This window comes from Pongo abelii, chromosome 12 (genome assembly GCF_028885655.2).
Source record: "Pongo abelii isolate AG06213 chromosome 12, NHGRI_mPonAbe1-v2.0_pri, whole genome shotgun sequence".
Lineage (NCBI taxonomy): Eukaryota > Metazoa > Chordata > Mammalia > Primates > Hominidae > Pongo > Pongo abelii.
Window position 1 is genome coordinate 123001855 of NC_071997.2, and position 21880 is coordinate 123023734.

Consider the following 21880-nt stretch of genomic DNA (forward strand, 5'->3'; position numbering starts at 1 on the left):
CTGATCTATACAACATGTCCAAATGCAGAAATAAGATCTTCCAAATTCTGGAATCTTAAATAATTACTGATTTCTGGAATCTCAATAAGAGCCATATTCCTTAGCTTTAGAAATGTTACATTTGAAAAATTTAAATTATTTCTGTTCCTGTTTTAAAAAATATTTTTAAATTATGACAATACTTACATTTATATACATGTTACTACATATTTATATTCATATTTATAGTTATTGTACATACAATTTCATATATTGCTTTTTTCACATAACACATGTATTTTACTCTCCTATTAACAATACATTCAATCACATTTTTTACATTGCTTCAGCAATGGTATAGTCACACCACGTTTGTATTCTCTCTTAAGAATATAAGTCCAAAATTTCTCACATTTCTAGTCTAACAAGAAATTCAGGACTGGATTCCACCAGCAGATTCCATTGAGGTTACCTGTGTGTTCGTATACTACAAACCAGGTATAGTGAGGCTCTTTTTACATTCTATGTTTCACTGCCTTAAAGAGTTCAATATGATCTGACCAGACTTTGATCTCCATTTGTTTTATGGACTGGATATATTATCAAACAACAAAAATGTTACCATAGATTAGCTTCTAGGATTTTTTTTAAAATTAGAATTCATTATGTAATAATAATGCCTCATGCAAATTAAAAAGTGCCGTTTTGGGATGGGGGACAGGTCATTAAAAACATATACTGAAACATTTGGTACTTTACTTGCACTCAGCAAACTTACCAAAAAAATCAAACATATTCTCTCAAGCATAAATCCCTCACACCAAAACAGAACTCTTATTTCTGAAAACTCTATTTCTGAATATTGTCCCTTTAATGATTTTAAAAGGTCTGAATTATTTTAAGAAACGATTTTGACATTAAGTTTTATGTTACCATGGACCTTTTCAGGTGGTTCTAATAGTCTGTGATTTGAAAAGATTCTATACTCTGCTTATTATAACTCTACTAGTTAAAGTGTCCCCACAATATATGAAACACACTTACCAGGGAGGTTGACTTCCATCAAGTATTTCATACACAGTATGTTGGGATGAAGATAGCAATCTTCAGTTATGTCTGGAAAACGAGGCAAATCTAAAAATGTGCCAACTTCTATTGTTTTTTTATAGATATCCTCGTAGTCAGGCCAAGACTGAAATAAAAGAGAGACCACCATAGTTGCAATTTTTGCAACAAAAATTATTTTAAAAAATATGTTCTGATTTAGAATGGCTATTATTAAAAAGTAAAAAACTAACAGATGCTGGTGAAGTTGTGCAGAAAAAGGAACACTTATGCACTGCTGGCAGGAATGTAAATTAGTTCAGCCGCTGTAGAAAGCAGTTTGGAGATTTCTCAAAGAACTTAAAACAGAGCTGCCATTCAAGCCAGCAAACCTATTACTAGATATATACCCGAAGGAATATAAGTCACTGACACATGCACGTGTGTGTTCATCACAGCACCATTTACAACAGCAAAGACATGGAATCAACCTAAATGCCTACCAGCAGTGGACTAGATGAAGAAATTGTCGTCTATATGCACCATGGAACATTACACAGCCCTAAGAACAAGATCATGTACTTTGCAGTGACATGGATGGAGCTGGAGGCCATTATCCTAAGCAAATTAATGCAGTAACAAAAATCCAAATACTGCATTTCTCACTTATAAGTGGGAGCTAAACATTGAGTACACATGGACACAAAGAAGGGAACAACAGACACAAGGGCCTACTTGAGGGTGGAGGGTGAGGATCAAAAAACTACCTTTACTGTGCTTGTTACCTGGGTGACAAAATAATCTGTACACCAAACCCCCACAACACGCAATTTACCCATGTTACACAAACCTGCACATGTGCCCCTTGAACCTAAAATCAAAGTTGGAAAGAAAAAAAAAATTTCTGATTTAGCAAGTAATATGTTCCAAGCCAGAGTATTTGGAATGCTTAAGAAAAGAAAAACGAACAGATACAACTAATATGCACTCACTGAATAAAATTTGGAATTTGGAGAAAAGCATGAAGGGAGAAAATCCCCATAAACCCTTAATATTTTAACTCAGCAATTTTAAGTCATAAATACTAAATGTTAAAAGCCATTAAAATTCTATTTGGCTCTTAAAACTCTTATGGGGTTTTCCCATGATATGGTAAAATCACTACTTCTTGCCTTAGAAGAATGTGGAGAAAGGATGAAAGCTACAACCCAATCAGAGTTATAATGTTGTCATGACTGCTCTGATACACAAATTCCCTCTCACCTTTCCCACCTGCACTCTCTCATTACTCTCCAAATTCATAGCTAACAAATGCGGCTCACTGTTACATAATATTCACGTGCTTCCATATGAGAGTAACGCCAGGCTTTAAGTCTAGTAGTTAAAAATCCACAATTCAACTTTGTACTAAACTCGCACATATAAAAGTATATAAGATTCTCTTACAAAGTTCAGAAAAGCTATGAACAAATATTAATATATTAATTCTGTCTAGCACTTACTTTAAGAACTCGAAGTTTTTTGCATATACCATTTGTATTTTTGCAATTTATAAACATTCCTAATATTAATACTGCATGTAATTTTTCACTTACTCATCTATTCAACATAAAAAATTTAGTTTAGAGCAGCTGGGTACGGTGGCCCACGCCTGTAATACCAGCACTTTGGGAGGCCGAGCCAGGCGGATCATGAGGTCAGGAGATCGAGACCATCCTGGCTAACACGGTGAAACCCCATCTCTACTAAAAATACAAAAAATTAACCAGGCGTAGTGGCGGGCGCCTGTAGTCCCAGCTACTTGGGAGGCTGAGGCAGGAGAATGGCGTGAACCCAGGAGGCGGACCTTACAGTGAGCCAAGATCGCGCCACTGCACTCCAGCCTGGGCGACGGAGCCAGACTCCGTCTCAAAAAAAAATAAAATAAAATAAAATTTAGTTTAGACCCTATTCTATGCAAGGAATTGTGCAAAGTACTTTGAGAAATAAAAACATGAATAAGATAATCTCAGAAATAAAAAGATGAATAAGACAATCTCCTTAAGGAGTTGACAATCGAGAAAGGAGATAAGGCTTGGATAAATAACTATAGTACAACACACATGTGCATGTGGGATTTCAGAAAACTAACATTTCTGATATGGAAGAACACTATTAAAATTGAGCCTAATACAAAAATTTTGAAAGTCCATTTTGCAGTATCTATTAAAGTTGAGCATATGTACCTCCTAGGTCAAGGGAATTCTACTCCTAGCTATGTATACCCAGCAGAAATGTGTATGCATGCCCATAAAAGACATGTACTAGGATGTTCGTAACAACACTATTTGTGAAAACTCTACGCTGGAAATTACTCAAATGTCCATAAATTACTTACGTAGAATAGATAAGTGAATTGTGATATAATCTCACAATGGAACAGTATTCAGTAAGTGAATGTGCTACATGCAACAATGAATCAATCTTCAAAACATAATGTTCAAAGAAAAAAGCCAGATGCAAAAGAGAATGATTCCAGTTATATAAAGTATAAAACTCAGTAACTCTGTCCCCAACTTCTGTACTGTTACAAGTCAGGATGTGATTACTCTAAGGGTGGGTAGGACATGACTGGAAGGGAGCACCCAGCAGAGCTCCTGGGGCGCTGGTAACGCTTCTCCATGAAGCTGGGTGCTGTGACTGTGTTCAGGTTGTGAAAATTCATCACACTGTATATACATTTATGATGTGTAGACTTTCCTATGTGTCTATTTTACCTCAATAAAAAGTAAAAAAAAAAAAATGCTTCATACATCACCTTTGTGGGAGAAATCATCGCTCAAATACAAAGGTGGAAAGACCTTAATGGTACAGGGGTATATGCTTATACAGAGACAATTACACTGCTAATTTTTAGAATTTATAACTATGCTTGATTTTACTTTGCCTGAAGCGAAAATCTTCTCTGTATTATATTTATTTTGGTACAACTATTTCCATAGCTAAACTCTTACATTTCCTTAGGAAAAATGCCTTCAGTTTATGTTATATTATCAACATACGATTGATCTGTAGCTGAAGAATACAAAGTAATTTTCTCTTAATCCAAAGTAGCAATGTGGCATTTTAAGTTTTTTTTTTAATGTTGGGATACAGTTATTCTACTTGTACACTAAAATACTATTAATTGTATTTTAATCTGTGAATTTTAAAGAGAGAAAAGAAAAACATAAGTTCTCAGTAACCTTTGAAAAGAAGGTGTCTTCCCTTTTATTTATAAAATTAATTAATTTAGACCTCTGGTTCATTCTGCACAGAATTTGAAGCATCTTTTCAAGCTGAGACAATTTAACACTACTAATAAGATTTATGGCAATCTTAATCCTTTTAAATAATGCAGGTAAGAGATGCAATTAAGTACTTTTATCTGCAAACAAAACACTAGAGCAGTAAATGTTCCCCTTAGAAAAAAAATCATCTAAAAAATGATTTAATGGATGATAAATTCATGACAAGTATGTGTAAGGTCATTAATGAGAAGCAATTTGGTAGGCTAAAAGGATTTAGCATATTTTCAAAACTTCCACACTAAAAGTTGATACATGAAACTCAACATCTGGTGACAAAGAGGCCACTATTCTTTCAAATACGAATTGAGGAGAAAATAATTATTAAGTGTGCATATCTACCTGTTTATCCTATAGATTAGATTCCAGATTCTGCTAGTCTCAATTCAGTATTACAGATTTCATTTTTTAAAATTGCTTTTATTTTTAAACTGAACTAACTTTCCTTTTTGAGTAACACTCAAAATATTTTTTTAAAGGTGGCTAAAGGGTTTTCAGTCCTATCCCATTTTCTTTTAACCAGTCTTGTCTCATTGTTATGCATTTAGGTTGTTTTCCATTTTTAAACCAGTATAAATAATGCCATGATAAATATGTTAGGAACATTTAAATCTGATTATAAAAATAACACATCAACATTATAGAAAATTTAGGAAATATAAAATTCTATACTAAAAGATAATAAAAATCTCTGACAACTTAGAGAAACCCTCTGTTAGGATCTGGGTGGACTTTTCTCTCAGCTCATTTGGGCACATCCATATTTATAACATTGGGATTTAAATTCAACAGCCTATTTGATATCTCTACTTGGATTATCTCTCTAGTATGTCAAACTTATATATCCCAACATCTTCCACATCCCTAAATTTTAATCCCTCCAGCAGTGTTCCTTACCCAGTCGCAAAAAGCAAACATTTAGGAACATCCTTGACACCTCCCTTTCCTCACACACCACATTCATTCCATTCCACAGACTGTTTACTCCACCTCCAAGCCTGGTCTTCAGTGATAGTCTTTCTCATCACTTTAACAACTCTACCCCAGACCCGAACTATCAAAAACCTCCTGACAGCCCTATATCTGCTTCTAGCTCTTTGCAACTGGGAGCCAGGGTAAGATTTTATTTTATTTTATTATTTTTGAGACAGGGTCTCACTCCATTGCCCAGGCTGGAGTGCTGTGGCATGATCACAGCTCACTACAGCCTTGACCTCCTGGGCTCAAGTGATCCTCCTGCCTCAGCCTTCTGGGTAGGCTGGGACCATAGGCATGCACCACCACACCCAGCTAATTTTTTGTATTTTTTGTAGAGATGGAGTTTTGTCATATTGCCCAGGCTGGTCTTGAACTCCTAGGGTCATACAATCTGCCTGCCTTGGCCTCCCAAAGTGTTGGGATTGCAGGCATGAGCCACTGCACCCAGCCCAGGGTAAGATTATAAAATGAAAATCTGGTATGTCATTCCCTTACTAAAATCCCTCTAATAGTTTACACTGCTCTTAGGCTAAGCTCCTGCCTCTCTGAGAGCTTTTGTACAAACTGGATTAGGAATATAGTTTCATCTCCTGAATTTTGACCTAACATTATGTTTTGTGAGAATTTTCTAATGCCACGAGATAGCCTGTGAGAACATCATTTTGAGTGACTGGAAAACATTCTTCTTTATGAATCCATCATTTCCTTATTACTGGATATTTATGTTAGATAGACATATCATGCATCATATTTAGCAGCTAAGAAAACGTGCTTTGATAGGCTGTTTTATGATTTAGGAAAATATTCATAGCACAATACTCAATTTTTAAAATGCAGGAGACAAATTTGTATATATGCTTCAATCCTAATTTTGCAAATATGTTTATGCACATTAAACAAGACAATCAAAAACAGCAAATGTTAATGGCATTCATGAGAAATCAGACTGTGATTTTCATCTCCTTCTTTATACTTCTCATTATTTTCTACATTCCTTCTAATTCTGAATGCATTACTTTTGTAATAAGAAAAAAATAACATTCAAAAATATATTATGGTTGTCTAAAAAATTAAATATAGACTTACTATACGATCCACTAATTGCACTTCTGGAACTGAAAGCAGGGATGCGAACAAGTATTTGTATACCAATGTTCCTACTGGCACTGCTCACAATAGCCAAAAGGTAGAAACGACCCAAATGTACACCAATGAATGGATGAACAAAATGTGGTATGTATGTACGTAAATGTATATATATTTTATATAACACAAAGCTAGATATTAGCAAGTAGTATATATAGATTTTGAATGTTTTATATATATCATAGAATATTATCCAGCCTGAAAAGGAATGAAATTCTGACACGAACTACAATATAGGTGATCCTTAAAGATACTATGCTGAGTGAAATAAGCCAGATGCCAGACACAAAAGGTCAAATGTTGTATGATTCCACATGTTAAGAGATACCTAGAGAAGTCAAATTCCTAGAGACAGAAAGTAGACTGGTGGTTACCAGAGGCTGGAACAAGTGGGGAATGGGAAGTTGGTGTTTAATGGGTATGAGTTTCAACGTGGGAAGATGAAAAAATTCTAGAGATGGATGGTGGTGATGGATGCACAAAAATGTAAATACACTTAATATCACCGAGCTGCACACTTACAAATGGCTAAAATGGTAACTTTTATGTATATTTTGCCACCAAAAAAAGTATAAAATGGAACCTAAGTTCTCAGACAAGGTGGCAGGAGAAAAAAAAAAGAAAAAAGGAATGTAAGTAATGTCTGTCTAAAGGAAAAAAAAAAAAACACAACATGTTAAAGAAGTCATAATTAGAAGTGTAATAAAGCTGAAAATTTAAAAAATTCAGCATATATGAAACCTACAGACATTCAAAATCTATACCACTTGCTAATACCTACTTTTATCTTACACAAAACCTCTTATAAATAGAAATATACTTTCGGGGGAAATATGGAGTTATTAAACTATAATTATTAAAAATGTAACACCAAGATATGTGTCTACATTTCCCAGAATAAGAAGCCTGCCAGAATCTTCTCCATTAGATACAATGTACTCTGTCAATGACAGAGAGTAAGGATTCTTCTATCTTTTCAGCCTTGATTTTCACTATTTTTATATATGTTAAACTCATAGACCAGTTTCTCAATAGACATAGTTCCCAAACAGTTTTAAACAGAATCCTGTTTAAAACAACACATACTTAATAAGGTATAACAGCATTTTGTTTTATACTGACCCGTTGGTTGTCTGCTAATTCTACCTCAAATTTTCTGTGGAACAAGGTGGAATAACAAAACACAGACATAGAGATAAGGCTTATATAATGCACTGCTCAAAGCACAATCTCCACCAGAATCACTTGCAAGTTGCTTACAAAAAACATCTTCTTAGAGCCCACACTATACTTATTGAATCAATTTCTGACACTGGGTCTAAGAATCTGCAGTTTAAACAAGCTCTCCAGGATATTCTTATGCATACTAAAGCCTGAGAGCCTCTAGAGATTAATGAAATTGCTATGGATACCCAGAAAACAGAATATGCCGGTTGTAGGAAACAAAAAATAAAATGCAGAGGCTATTTTTCTGGTAGACAGGAGGAAGTGCTCAGACAGTTTTACTCTCCAAGTTTGGAAAGAGAAGCACACATACACATTCCAGTGAGGCTGAGATGATGGTAGCTGGGGGCGGGGTGGGGGGTGGGGGGAAGTGGGCTAGGAACACAAGAAAACACCAGCTGGCTTCTCTCCCTCATGCTGTCTGGGAGGGAAGAGTAGAAATGAGGGAACCTGATCATTATGCTCACCTCAACTTCCCTCAAGAAGATTTGAAACCTGTCAGGTTTCTAACAAAGATTGCACAAAAAATCCCAAGCATTACATGTGGCCTGCAAGAGTAAGAAGGTGAACAAATCTAGAGTCAGGTTTGAAGGCTCTGGGCAGATCAAAATAATCCAATAAGGCCTTCATTTGAAGGTGCTTAAGAAGTGACTGACAGCTCTGGAGGAGTCTTTTTCTTCCTTCAACCAAAAGAAACCCAGTTTCACAAAGGGTGTAAGATTGCTCCAAGGCAAAGTGAATCATCCTGGCTGAGTGCCACGCAGTGGGTTTGGCTGACCCAGTATTACATCTTTTCTTTTTACTCATTCAGGGAGAAGATCAGAATGCTGTTGATCAACATTCAAAATATTGGAGATGTACTTCAGAACAAATTTCCAGTTTCCTCTTTATCCCTTCTTGCTGAGTCTAGTGAGGGATGATGAAATGACTAATTCTTGAGGGGACTGAGAAACACTGCCAAGGACTGTGGTAGAATAGTATCTATGTTACATATTATCTATTTTTAAACTGACCTGTAGGTTTAAAATATATAAAGAAAATCAAAGCTGAAAAGATAGAAGTAGCCCTATTTTAAGTCACTGACAGAATAAATTGTATCTAATACAGACAAGTATATCTAGACAAGTATATCTAGACAAGTATATCTAGACCCAATACTTTGGTTCAATCAATGATCTGATTATTTGGTATGCTGTGAAGAGATGTTGCCCCTGAAAGATACTAGATTTTCAGTTTATTCTACCAGGTAAACTGAAAGATTTTTGCTAGAAGTAAATACGGCTTCAAGTCAGCACCATACTCCAGAAAGTTGAGTCACAAATGAAGCAGTAGAGGCAGAGGCAGAAAAAGGAGAAGAGGGTTATCTCCAAATTAATTTAAGTAAACGAAATGAACTGGCTATCTACTTGGGCTCAGGAATCACAACTCAGAAAAAGGAGATGGCTGGAAAGACTAAAATTTAATTTGCACACCTATCTCCTCTCCTGAGCTCTGCTCTTAAGTCAGGGTAATGGCAGGAAGACTCAGACTCTCACGGCCTGCTTAGAAAAAGAAAACAAACCACATCAACACTCTCTGTATTCCATGTCCCTCTGCTTTAAGTGAGTTTTGCCAGATTTGTTGTTATTAAGACAGAGGGGCCACTGAAATACTAACAGAACAACTTAATGGAAAGAAACAACTCAGCTGGGATAAAGGTTTGAAAAGGTTTTTAAAGCTTTTTTTTTTTTGGTTTTTAGATGTGCTCTCAACTTTCTGGAATAACAAAAATAAAACAAAACCAAACACAGAAGGAAAACAGTCCCTAGCAGCCCACACACAAAACTCCACTGGCATATCTTCATCGCCATCTCCTAGCACAATTGCACCTTTTGTCATTTCTGGTGGAGGTACAGCTGCTGAAGAAGCCAAGACTTAGCGGAGAAAGCTAAGGCATGGAAGGGGGGAAGAAAATGCTTCCTTTGTTAATGAAAAGCCGTTTCCATTTAAAAGTTTCAACATACTATAGAATAGTGAATGCACTTTTGTGAGCAAAAGCAAAAAGCACACAATGAAGAAAAGCTGCCTGTCAATTAAATCAACAGTCATCCGAAGGCAACACAAACCTCTTCTTCTTGAAAAAAGAGGGAAGGAAGGGAGGGAAGTAGGGAGGGAGTGTGGACATTTACTACACTTGGCTGAGGATGTGTCTAAAAAGTAAAATAAATGTGACATACAGGGCTTCTAGAGTGACACAGGTCCATTTCATTACAATAGTAAGAAATCACAAGTTTAACATGTTTTTTAAAAGACCACAAAGCTACAATAAATTGTTCCAGCATGCATTAAAAACGGAGTGCTTGGGAAAGCATTTTATTGAATTTCACAAATATTACAGCGAGTTTATTTTCCTTCGTGAAGCAATACTTTAAGACAGGTAAGGACAGGCTAGAGTTTCTGTTACACAACAGCAGGCTCCTGTGATAAACCTGATTACAATACCCTGTCAGAGGCAAACTTCCTGCTCAGCTATTAAAAAAAAAAAAAAAAAAAAAAGAGTGCAGTGCCTCACCCTTACTTATCCTTATTGTTGTTTTGAGGCAGATTCAGCTGAGAAAAAGCTAATGCTAAGTGCACCTGTTAATCCAAACTGTTATCAAGACTCTCCATAACAAAGGAAAATTAACAAGGACTAAAACTATCAGAAGTAATGACAAAGCACTGTAATTATGAAAAAAGAATAAAATGATTCCACATGTATCATGATGCATAAATAGTTCACCTTGCATTTTTAATCTGCTAGACTTTTCTTAATGACAGTAAACCTACCATGTAGTAGAAAAAATACTTTTTTTTTTTCTTTTGAGACAGGGTATCACTCTGTCGCCCAGGCTGTAGTGCAGTAGCACAATCACAGCTCACTGCGGCTTCCACTTTCTGGGCTCAGGTGATCCTCCCACCTCAGCTTCCTGAGTAGCTGGGACCACAGGCAGGTGCCGCCACGCCCAGCTAATTTTTGTATTTTTTTGTAGAGCCAGGGTTTCACCATGTTGCCCAGGCTGGTCTCAAACTCCGGGGCTTAAGGGATACTCCCACCTCAGCTTCCCAAAGTGCTGGGATTACAGGCGTAAGCCACCATGCCTAACTACAAACAATTTTTTTGTGTGTTCAAAATCTAGTCTTCTGGGAGTTTGTGGTGAACATATTGCTTTATGTGAAATATAGTCTTGGCCCTGAGGATGAGGCCTTTTTAGAAACGTGTTGTCAACTTGCACAGACAAACACAAACCTTATGAACAAATACAAAATTATGAACTGCTGACCAATGAGGATTTGCCAACTGAACAGGAGATAATAATTTGTTTTGGCCCCAGGATCAGAGCTGGTAAAAACCTATTGGAGTCCTCCTTAAAATGTGTCTGTTCTCCAAACACTCTGCTGATTGTTGCATAGCCATGTTCCAATTTCACATATCTGTAGTAATGAAGTTTAAAAGATGGTATCGAGAAGAGTAGATAATCTCAAAATAATTTCTATTTGATTCTGGAAGGGTTATGTGATTACTGTTGCAGCAGATTTACCTCTGCTGTTACTCGGTTTAGTTTAGTCTAGTGTAAAACCAGGTTCCCATTCTCTCCTCCTGGAGGGAGAGGTGAGGGAAGCCCCAGGTATACTGGGTACTGGGGCATATTGGCCCAGAATGAAACAAAATCACAGGTAATCCACACAAAATTATCAGCTTCACTTAGCAAATATGAGGTATGATTCTAAAAGAATTGTAAATGTAGCCTCAGATACATTTTCTAGCCTGAGTAATTCACTGTTGGTTTCAGCATACTGGTAAGAATATGAACTGGTAACTTTTTCATATGAATGATACTGACACACCCATAACTCTTATTTTTAAATGTCCTTGCTAACAAGCAGAAGTTATATCCTTTATATATTTACCACTAAAATTTAATAGAATGTTTTTTCTTTAAATTTCTCTTAACCAAATGCCACTATTTAGTGGCCTTCTGATATATTGTATAATAAACATAGCAGCAGCAGTCTGGAAATTTCCCACCTATGTGAGAAAAACTCCCCAACAGATCAATTTGAATTTTTCTGAAAATAAAGTGTTTAAGCTTACTGTTTTATAGCTATTTCAAATCATGTAATCAATAAACACAGACTGAGTCCTTATTTTGTAGACGGAATTATAGTAGGTCTTATAGAATCTATAATATAGATAATAAAATAGAAGCATTAAATACAGTCCTTATGCTCAATTAATTTACACTTTCAGTTAGGGATGTAAGACATATACAAACAAATCATGCACGACATATTGTCTTCTACTCTTCTTTTTTATAAATTCTATTTAGACAACATCCTTTAGCTGCCTTTAAAATTTTGAAAAATGCAAAAGAATACATATACTATATCTGTAAGCTATGAAGCCTGGTAATAATAAACGCCTATGAATCCACTACCCAACTTAAGAACTAAAACATTATCAATATTGTTGTATCTACTAGTATACTTCTTCCCTATCCCATCCCTCTGTCTCTGCCTCCAGAGGTAACTAGTTTACTGAATTTTGCTCATTGTTAACGTGCCTTTTAAAAAGACAGTATTATACCATAGTATGTAGTTTTCTGAGCTTTGCCTTTTTTTAAAAGTTATGATTATTATTTGAGACAGGGTCTTGCTCTGTCGTCCAGGCTGGAGTGCAGTGGCATGATCATAGCTCACTGCAGCCTCGACCTCCCAAGGCTCAAGCAGTCTTCCCAGTTCAGCCTCCCTAGTAGCTGAGACTATAGGGCAAGCCACCACGTCTAGCCTGAGCTTTGCCTTTCACATTCTATATAATGTTTCTTAGGTTCATTCACGTTGCTTGTAGCTGCAGTTCATGAATTTTCATAGTAGTTTAATGTACCATTACATGACTATATCACATTTTTTCCATTTTCCTGTTGATAGACATTTAGATTGTTTCTGGTTTTGTTTGGCTTATTTTTTCATTACTTAGCTACCTTGTTTTAGTCTTTTAAGGTACTCAGGAGTAATAGGTCAGGATGGATATAACTTATAATCAGTGATTCAGAAATAAAATTACACAGATACACAAGTAGGTAGGTAGACAGATAGGAAAAATGGCACAAATGATCAAACAATGGCATAAAATGCTAACAGTTAAATCTGGATACAGGATATATGGGCATTCTTTGTACTATTCTTAGTTTTGCAACTTTTCTACAAATCTAAAATTATTCCAAAATAATTTAAGTGCTCTCCAAGACGTAAGTGAAAAAAAGCAAAGTGCAATGGTTGCTACCAAGATGTAATTTCATATTATTTTCTATGCTTGTATCTTCCACCAAAATCTCTAAGAAGTCTCTCTGCTTTTTTACCATCCCTTCACTCAAAATTAATTTGAAAAGATGAAAGGTAAGTGTTGGCAAGGATGCAAAGAAAAGGGAACTCTTGTACATTTTTAGTGGGAATGTAAATTACTATAGCCATCACGGAAATGAAATGGAGTTTACTCAAAAAACTTAAAACAGAACAACCATATGACCCAGCAATCCTACTGCTGGATAATATCCAAAAAAATCAAAATCAATATGTTGACGGGGTTCACTGCAGCATAATTCACAAAAGCCAAGATATGGACTCAACCTAAGTGTCCATCGATGGATGAATGTAAGAAAACGTAGTACTGATATAGAATGGGAAACTATTCAGCTTTAAATTCAGAGGGAAATTCTGTCATTTGTGACAACATGGGTGAACCTGGAGGGCCCATAAGTAAAATAAGCCAGGCACAGAGAGACAAATACTGCATGATCTCACTTATATGAAGAATGTAAGGCTGGGTGAAGCTGAGGAGGGAGGGAATGGGGAGTTGTTGGTCAAAGGGTACAAAGTTTCAGATGACAGAAGGAACAAGTTTTGAGATCTACTGCACAGCAGAGTGACTATAGTCAATAATAATGTATGGTCATGCATAGCTCAATGACAGAGAGTTTCTGAGAAATGCATCATTGGGCAATTTCTTTGTGTGAAGAGTGTACTTACACAAACCTAGATGGTACAGCCCACTACACACCTAGGCTATATGAGATAGCCTATTACTCCCAGGCTACAAACATGTATTACATGTTACATACTGCTGAATGCTATAGGCAACTGTAACACAATGGTAAGTATTTATGTATCTACACATAGAAAAGGTACAGTAAAAATACAGTATAAACAAACTGTACACCTCTATAGGGCACTTACCATGAATGAAGGGTTCAAGACTGAAAGTTGCTCTGGGTGAGCCAGTGAGTGGTGAGTGAATGTGAAGGCTTACAATATTACTGCACACTACATAAATGCTGTACACTTAGGCTACACAAATTTATAAAAAATATGCTTCTTTCTTCAGTAATAAATTAACCTTAGCTTACTGTATCTTTTCTACATAAACTTAAAAATAATTTTAACTTTTTGACTCCTATAATACAACTTAGTTTAAAACACATACTGTACAGCTATACAAAAATGTTTTCTTTATATCCTGATTCCGTAATTTTTTTCTATTTTTAAAATTTTTATTTTTTGTTTTTTCACTCTTTAAACTTTTTTTGTTAAAAACTAAAACACAAACATACACATTAGCCCAGGCCTATATGGGGTTAGGGGCAATAACATGCATGGAGCTGTCATCTCCTGTGGTAACAATGCCTTCTTCTGGAATATCTCCTAAGGAACCTGCCTGAGGCTGTTAACTTTTTTTTAATAAGTAGAAGAAGTACACTTTAAAGTAATGATTACAAGTATAGTAAATGCATAAACCAGTAACAGTAACAGTTATTATCAAGTATTATGTACTCCAAATTATATAAATGTATTAAATTATCACATGTATCCCAGAAATAGGTACATATATCAGGCATCAGTTAAAAAAATTAAGCATACCAAAAAAATTCTTACACCTTACAGGGAAATAAAGTTGGGGAATAAAAGAAACAGGACAGTAATTTTAAAAAAGTATTCTGTATCATACATAATTATATATGCTATACTTTTCTACCACTGGCAGTACAGGTCTGTTTATAGCAGCATCACCACAAACACACAAGTAATGTGTTGTGCTAAGAGGTTATGAAGTCTACAACACCACTAGGTGACAGGAATTTTTCAGCTTCATTACAATCTTATCAGACCACTGTCGTATACCTGATCCATTGTTGACTGAAACAGTTATACAGCACATGACTGTTTTGTATAATTTAAAGTAAGAGAGTAGGCCAGGTGCAGTAGCTCACACCTGTAATCCCAGCACTTGGGGAGGCCGAGGTGGGTGGATCACCTGAGGTCGGGAGTTCGAGACCAGCCTGACCAACATGGAGAAACCCCGTCTCTACTAAAAATACAAAAAATTAGCCAGGCGTGGTGGCGCATGCCTATAATCCCAGCTACTTGGGAGGCTGAGGCAGGAGAATCGCTTGAACCCAGGAGATGGAGGTTGTGGTGAGCACAGATCGTGCAATTGCACTCCAGCCTGGGCAACAAGAGGGAAACTCCGTCCTCCCAAAAAATAAAATAAGAGAGTAAATTTCAGGTGTCTCACCATAAAAATGATAGGTGAGGCGACAGATATGTTAATCAGCTTGATGTAATCATTTCACATGGTAAACATATCTCAGAATATCACTGTACCCCATACATGTATATAATTATAATTTGTCAATTAAAAACAATATTACCTCAAAAAAGAAAACAAATAGATCAACAAAAGGGATTATTACTATGGCAGGTATTTAGGGGAAAAGATTTAAGTAAAGATCAGATTAGTGACAATATTCATGAACAGAGACTACAATTTTTTAAAAAAAAAATCCAAGAATGAGTGAGCAACAAGATGCTTTTAGGCATCTGAGAAAGAACTGTTCCGGTAATACCTAAAAAGCATCTGAATACTGACTCTATTTCTAAATGTCTAAAAATTAGTATTTGGAACACTTCTGTTTCTGCCCATGAAGGATTACCGACCATGGGAACTGAGCTTCCACCGTATCCAACAGAGAACTAGAAAAAATATATGAAAGAACACGTTCAAGCATTGGACAACAGACAGCATCGGACACTAATCCCTTAGAGAAGAGAAACAAATGGCCCAGCTTACTGTCTGGAGGCAGTTTCCAAACTGCAGTACAGTGCAAGGGTGGGAAGTGAAACAGAGCTCAGTGGTCTTGATGAGCTGAGGAGACAGAGACTGGAGTTTCTGGAAGCTGAGGTGGCTAAAATTTGCAAGCTTAGTACCACAAAGGACAAAATTGCATAGACAGAGAGATCCAGAGACCTGCAAAGGTGCCCTCTCATGTGTTTTGCTGAGTATCAATATGTGCATGTATGAGAAAATATCTGAGGCCAGGGAAAAAAATAACAGAAAAGCAGTAGAGCAAACAATTTCCAAAGCTCACGGAAGGCAAACAGCCAAAGTGCAGAGACTTAGTAATACCAGGTGCATTGGGTAGAGTCTTTAGTAGGGATATGCCTTAGTAGTGAGGCTAAAATAAAACAGTCCCAGAAAAAAAGGGACTATTAATAACAAACCACACACAACAAAACTTAAAAACAAGCTTCTAAAGGACTAAACTGTTCTTCAAGTTACTTAATTATACACTAGAACAAAAAATCTAGCACTCAACAACATAAAAATTACAATGATTGCATATAATAAAAAATTACCAGTCATGCAAAGAGGCAGGAAAATATGATACATAACCAATCAATAAAACAGACCCAGAAATAACAAAGACAATGGAATTGGCAGACAAGGGTTTTAAAACATCTATTACAAATATTGGCAATATAGCCAAGAATATAAAAGAAAACAAGAACACAATGAGAAAAGAAAGAGAAAAAATGAGACTAAAATGGAAGTTCCAGAAATGAAAAATGTAGTATCTGAAATGAAAAACACATTGAATGGGTTTAATGACACATTAGAAGATATTCAAGTAAAGATCACTGAATCTGAAGACATAACAATAGAAATTATCAAAACAAAACATAGTAAGCAGAAAGGCCAGAAAAATAAAAAGGAAAAGCCTCAGGGAGCTATGGTACCATATCAAGTGGTCTAGCATGTAATTAGTATCCCAGAAAAATGCAAGGGGAGGCCAAAAAAATTTAAACAAATAATGGGTGAAAATGTCCAAGTTTGATGAAAACTGCACACCCATAAATCTAAGGTAAATAAAACCCAAGCAGAAGGCTGGGTGCAGTGGCTCCCCACCTGTAATCTCAGCACTCTGGGAGGCCGAGGCAGGTGGATCACCTGAGGTCAGGAGTCCGAGACCAGCCTGGCCCACATGGTGAAACCCCATCTCTACTAACAATACCAAATTAGCCGGGTGTGGTGGCCCATGTCTGTAATCCCAGGTACTCAGGAGACTGAGGCAAGAGAATCACTTGAACCCAGGAAGCGAAGGTTGCAGTGAGCCGAGATCGTGCCACTGCACTCCAGCTTGGGCGACAAGAGCAAAACTTTGTCTTTAAAAAAAAAAAAAAAAAACCCAAGCAGAAGAAACATAAAGAAAATTGTGACAAGGCACATAATAATCCAATTGGTGAGATCCAGTGATAAAGAGAAAATCTTAAAAAGCAGCTAAAGGAAAAAACGCACATTATATAAAGAAAAGTAAAGATAAGAATTATAGCAGATTGACATCAGAAATTAGGCAGGCCTGAAGACAATGGAATGACATCTTTAAAGTACTGAAAAAAAGGTATGAAACCAGAATTCTATACCTACTGAAAATATCTTTCAAAAATTAAGGCAAAGTTAGGACTTTTTTTTAGAACAAGAAAAGCAACAATAATTCACTGCCAGCAGATCTGTACTACAAGAAATGTTAAAGGACGTTTTTTAGACAGAAATTGGGATCTAAATAAAAAGATTACCAGAAATGGCAAATACATAGGTAAATATAAAATGATTTTTCTCATTTTAAATCTCTTGAAAAGATAAATGATTGCTTACAGAAAAAAAAAAATCCTAATGCATTAAGGTAGAAGTGAAATGTTTGACACTAAAGGATGGGAGGAGGGAAGTGGAAATACTCTGTTGTAAGGGTCTTACTCTATACAAGTAATGGTATATTATTAGTTGAGGTAGACTGAGAAAAGGTAAAGATGAATACTGTAAACCCTAGAGCAACCACAAAAAAAAAGAAAACAAAGAGGTATAGTTAATAAATCAACAGTGGAGATAAAATGAAATTATTAAAAAATTCTTAATTAAGCCTGGGCATCACTGCAAGACCACGTCTCTAAAAAAAAAATTTTTTTTAATTAGTTGGCTGTGGGGGTATGTGCTTGTAGTCCTAGCTACTAGGGAGGCTGAGGCAAAAGGATTGCTTAAGCCCAGGAGTTTGAGGTTACAGTGAGCTACGATCATGCCACTGTACTCCAGTCTGGGTGACAGAATAAGACCCTATGCCTTAAAAAACATAAAACAACAACAACAAAAAATTCTTAATTAATCCAAAAGAAGGCAGGAAAAGAAGAAAAAAAGAAAAAACAAGAGATGAGACAAGTAATAGCAAGATGGCAGATTCAAACCCAACTATACTGATAATTATGTCAAATGTAAATGGCTTAAACACATGAATTAAAAGGCAGAGATTATCAATTAGATGTTTAAAAATCAAAACCCAACGACATACTAACTACCAGAAAACACTTTTAAATATAAAGACACAGATAGGTCAAAAATAAAAGACTGGAAAAAGATATGCTGTGCAAACATCAATTAAAAAAAACTTGGAGTGGTCATATTAGTATCAGCCAAGTAGAAACAGCACCAGGAGAAAAAAGTGACATTAGATAATGATAAAGGAGTCAATTTATCAAGAAGACAAAATACTGTAAATGTTACACACCTAGTAATAGAGCTCCAGTAACAGAAGCAAAAACTGATAGGATGTGAAACAAAAGTTGCAATCATAGTTGGAGATTTCAAAACTCTTCTCTCAGTAATTGATAGGATGAGTAAAAATTAGTATTTGAATGGTTTCAGATCAAAGAGCAAGTAAACACAACTCATTTCACCTCTTAATTTACAAAACTTGTCTCAAATTGTTAAAACTTAAAAGAGGAAGGAAACAGTTTAGATGTGATACAATACTGAGAAAATAATATTTCAGGTTGAAACTGAATTGCTGTCAGAAATAAATGCGACTATTATAGTTGTAGGTACTTCTTACCACACTGCCCATAGGTGGGCAATGTAAATCTTTTTTTTGAGATGGAGTCTCACTCTGTTTCCTGGCTGGAGTGCAGTGGCACAATCTCGGCTCACTGCAACCTCCACTTCCTGGGTTCAAGTGATTCTCCTGCCTCAGCCTCCCAAGTAGCTGGGACTAAAGGTGTGCGCCACCGCGCTCAGCTAATTTTTGTATTTTTAGTAAAGACAGGGTTTCACCACGTTGGCAAGGATGGTCTCGATCTCCTGAACTCGTGATCCGCCTGCCTCGGCCTCCCAAAGTGCTGGGATTACAGGCGTAAGCCACCGCGCCTGGCCGGCAATGTAAATCTTAACTGAAGGAATGAGCTAGGCTTCTGGGAAATGTAAGCCACAATGGCTATTATAGAAACAGTCCCTTAATTTGGTGTATTATATCTCTCTCTTGCAGTCCCCTAAACATTTAGTAATAATGGGATCTATTACTATTTGAAAGAACACATAGAATAAATTTTTGAAAATAATTACTTTTAAATAGTGAAATTTGAGTGTCTATGTGAGTACATTTAAAATGAAACTAAATCTCTTAAAAAGGAAATTACTGATTAGATACCATTTCCAAGCATATAAACTCAGCACAGGAAGCAATATCCTTTGCAAAAAGTTGCATACATGGTAACTGAAATTATAAAATACCATCATGAGAAACAAGATACATTATCCTTTCCCATATCCATGGACTTCCTGGAACCTAATTTGAGAAAACCTAGAAATGAAGGAGCGGGTATAGCTCAGAAGTAGAGCACTGGACTGCAGATCAAGAGAAAATCTAGAAATGAACACATTCAAAAGTTAACAGAATCTTAAAATGGAAACTTTATTTTCCGAAAGGGTACCTTTTTTTTTTTTTTGATCCAAACAGCTTGATTACCCTCTTAATCCCTATCTTGGGGGAAAAGTTTTTCCAGTCTGGAAGGGAGCCTATTGCCATTTGAATATCTGCAATATGTCTGCATTTTGAATATACTGTCTCAAATAATCCTCATGAAAAATCCTAATGAAGAATAGGTTTACTTATTCCCAAGTCATATTTCTTCTTAGGTTTGTTTCCTTATTGGAAAAATAAGAAAAGTGGACTAAATGATTTCCAAATTTCCCTCCAGCTTTAATAAATAATCCATGATTCTACATAAAATATTCTGATGTCTGTTCCTGAGGAGCTTATAATTTGGTTAGTGAGTTAAAGATAACAACATAATGATTTCAGGCACTAGCAAAATATACAAATAACCTTAACTAAGCAAAAATTATCAATATAACTTGAGTAGTGAATAGCTCTGAGAATTGTTGGCGATTAAGGGAGAGAAGGAGAAAGTGGGGGGCACGGTGGCGAGAAAGAAGGGAGACATACAGAAGAAAGACATTTTTATTAACCAAGACAAAGCTGATAGCTAATGCAAAAGTAATAACTTAGTTCCACTAGTCGCTCTAGGAAAACTGAATAACTATGAAGACATAAAGATACACACCTAGAATGAGGGAACCAAACGTCCAAGCTTGCTTTCCGCTCTCCAAATCTATCGGAATTGCTCCCACTCAAGTTGTTCTAAGGGTGACACCAGTTTTGCTGTAAAAATCTAATGTTTCTACAAATCACTCACAATGACTCACATTCAAAATAAACCATGAATTAATTACATTTATGCAATATCCTTTACAGTTTTTCATGTGGAGGATCAATTATTCTTTCTGTACCAGTGTCACCTTCTATTTGTGTCATGTATAGTTTACAAAGTTCTTTGACATCTGTGATCTCATGTGATCCCTGCTAAACCTCTGCATGATAAACAGTTCAGCTGATATCCCAATTTTACATATAAAGCAGACACCTCAGACAGACAGAATGCCTCGCCAAGGTCACACAGACGGTAATCTGACTTAGAACTACAGTATTTAGGCTTTTTATTCATTGTATCATCTTTTAGCCTGTTTGCCTACTTTTCTGCCCTTCTCACTACCCTAGTTCTCCAAAACACTTAAATAGGTTCTACGAAGACATACTAAGAATTTGTTACACTATACTTCTAAAAGTACTAATTTTGGAGCATTGAGCCAGAAGGAAATGGATGACTAGAAATGCAGCTGAATATGCATGGAACATACCATAACATTTTATCTCAGATTATTAAATATTGGCAGAATTTGCACTGACTTAGAATGTGGGTCACTATGAATGATTTAGAGTGGGAAGCTCCTCTCTGCGGATAGGTCATCCTGAGAGCACAAGGATGCCCACATCCACAGCTGTGGCTTGGGTGGCTGCAGCAGCACCCGGGGAGCTCCCACCCCAACTCAGAAGGGATGACCAGCTTTAGAGAGAAGCAACCCAGTCCAGGGCCTCCTCTCTGCTGAGAGCTGGGAAGACGATGGGATGCAGAGAGGAACAACCTACTCCAGGGCCTCCTCTCTGCTGAGAGAGCTGCAAAGACAATAGGATGACCTGCCTGCAGACAGGAGCTTCCCATTCCAGAGTATCCTTTCTGCTAGGAGCTGAATGCTCATCAGGACACCCCGGCTGCAGAAAGGAGTTGCCTGCTGTGGGAAACTGAGCTGTTCTGTCGCTCAATAAAGCTCCTCTTCATCTCGCTCACCCTCCACTTATCTGTGTACCTCATTCTTCCTGGTTGCAGGACACGAACTCAGGACCGACAGAATGGCAAGGCTAAAACAGCTGTAACACAAACAGGTCTGAGACATGCCCCTTGCTCGCCATGTTGTGGGCAAAGAGAAGGAAAGAAGAGCTGCGGTCCTTCGGGGAGTCCAGACCTGGGAGCTTCCCGAGCCAGGGCTGTGAATCCCTCTTTGAGGCCCTGTGGTTCCTGGCATCTCCAAGCTCTCAGGTACCACCGTGTTCCCCAATGCCAGTTGCAGAAACTGCTTGCAGTGCGACTGCTCCAGTCGCAGCCTCGCAGAG

General features: G+C 36.7%; 1 protein-coding gene across 6 annotated transcripts in view; it reads right to left on the reverse strand.

The window, feature by feature from the left end:
• Positions 1–21880, reverse strand: part of TAF1B (TATA-box binding protein associated factor, RNA polymerase I subunit B) — a 94428-nt gene that overhangs the window by 31872 nt on the left and 40676 nt on the right. For all 6 annotated transcript variants that reach the window (XM_002812302.6, XM_009237546.4, XM_024242651.3 and 3 more), the window contains one exon: positions 1024–1171. In XM_002812302.6, coding sequence (XP_002812348.3) covers positions 1024–1171 — 148 coding nt within the window. The remainder of the gene's footprint in view (positions 1–1023; positions 1172–21880) is intronic.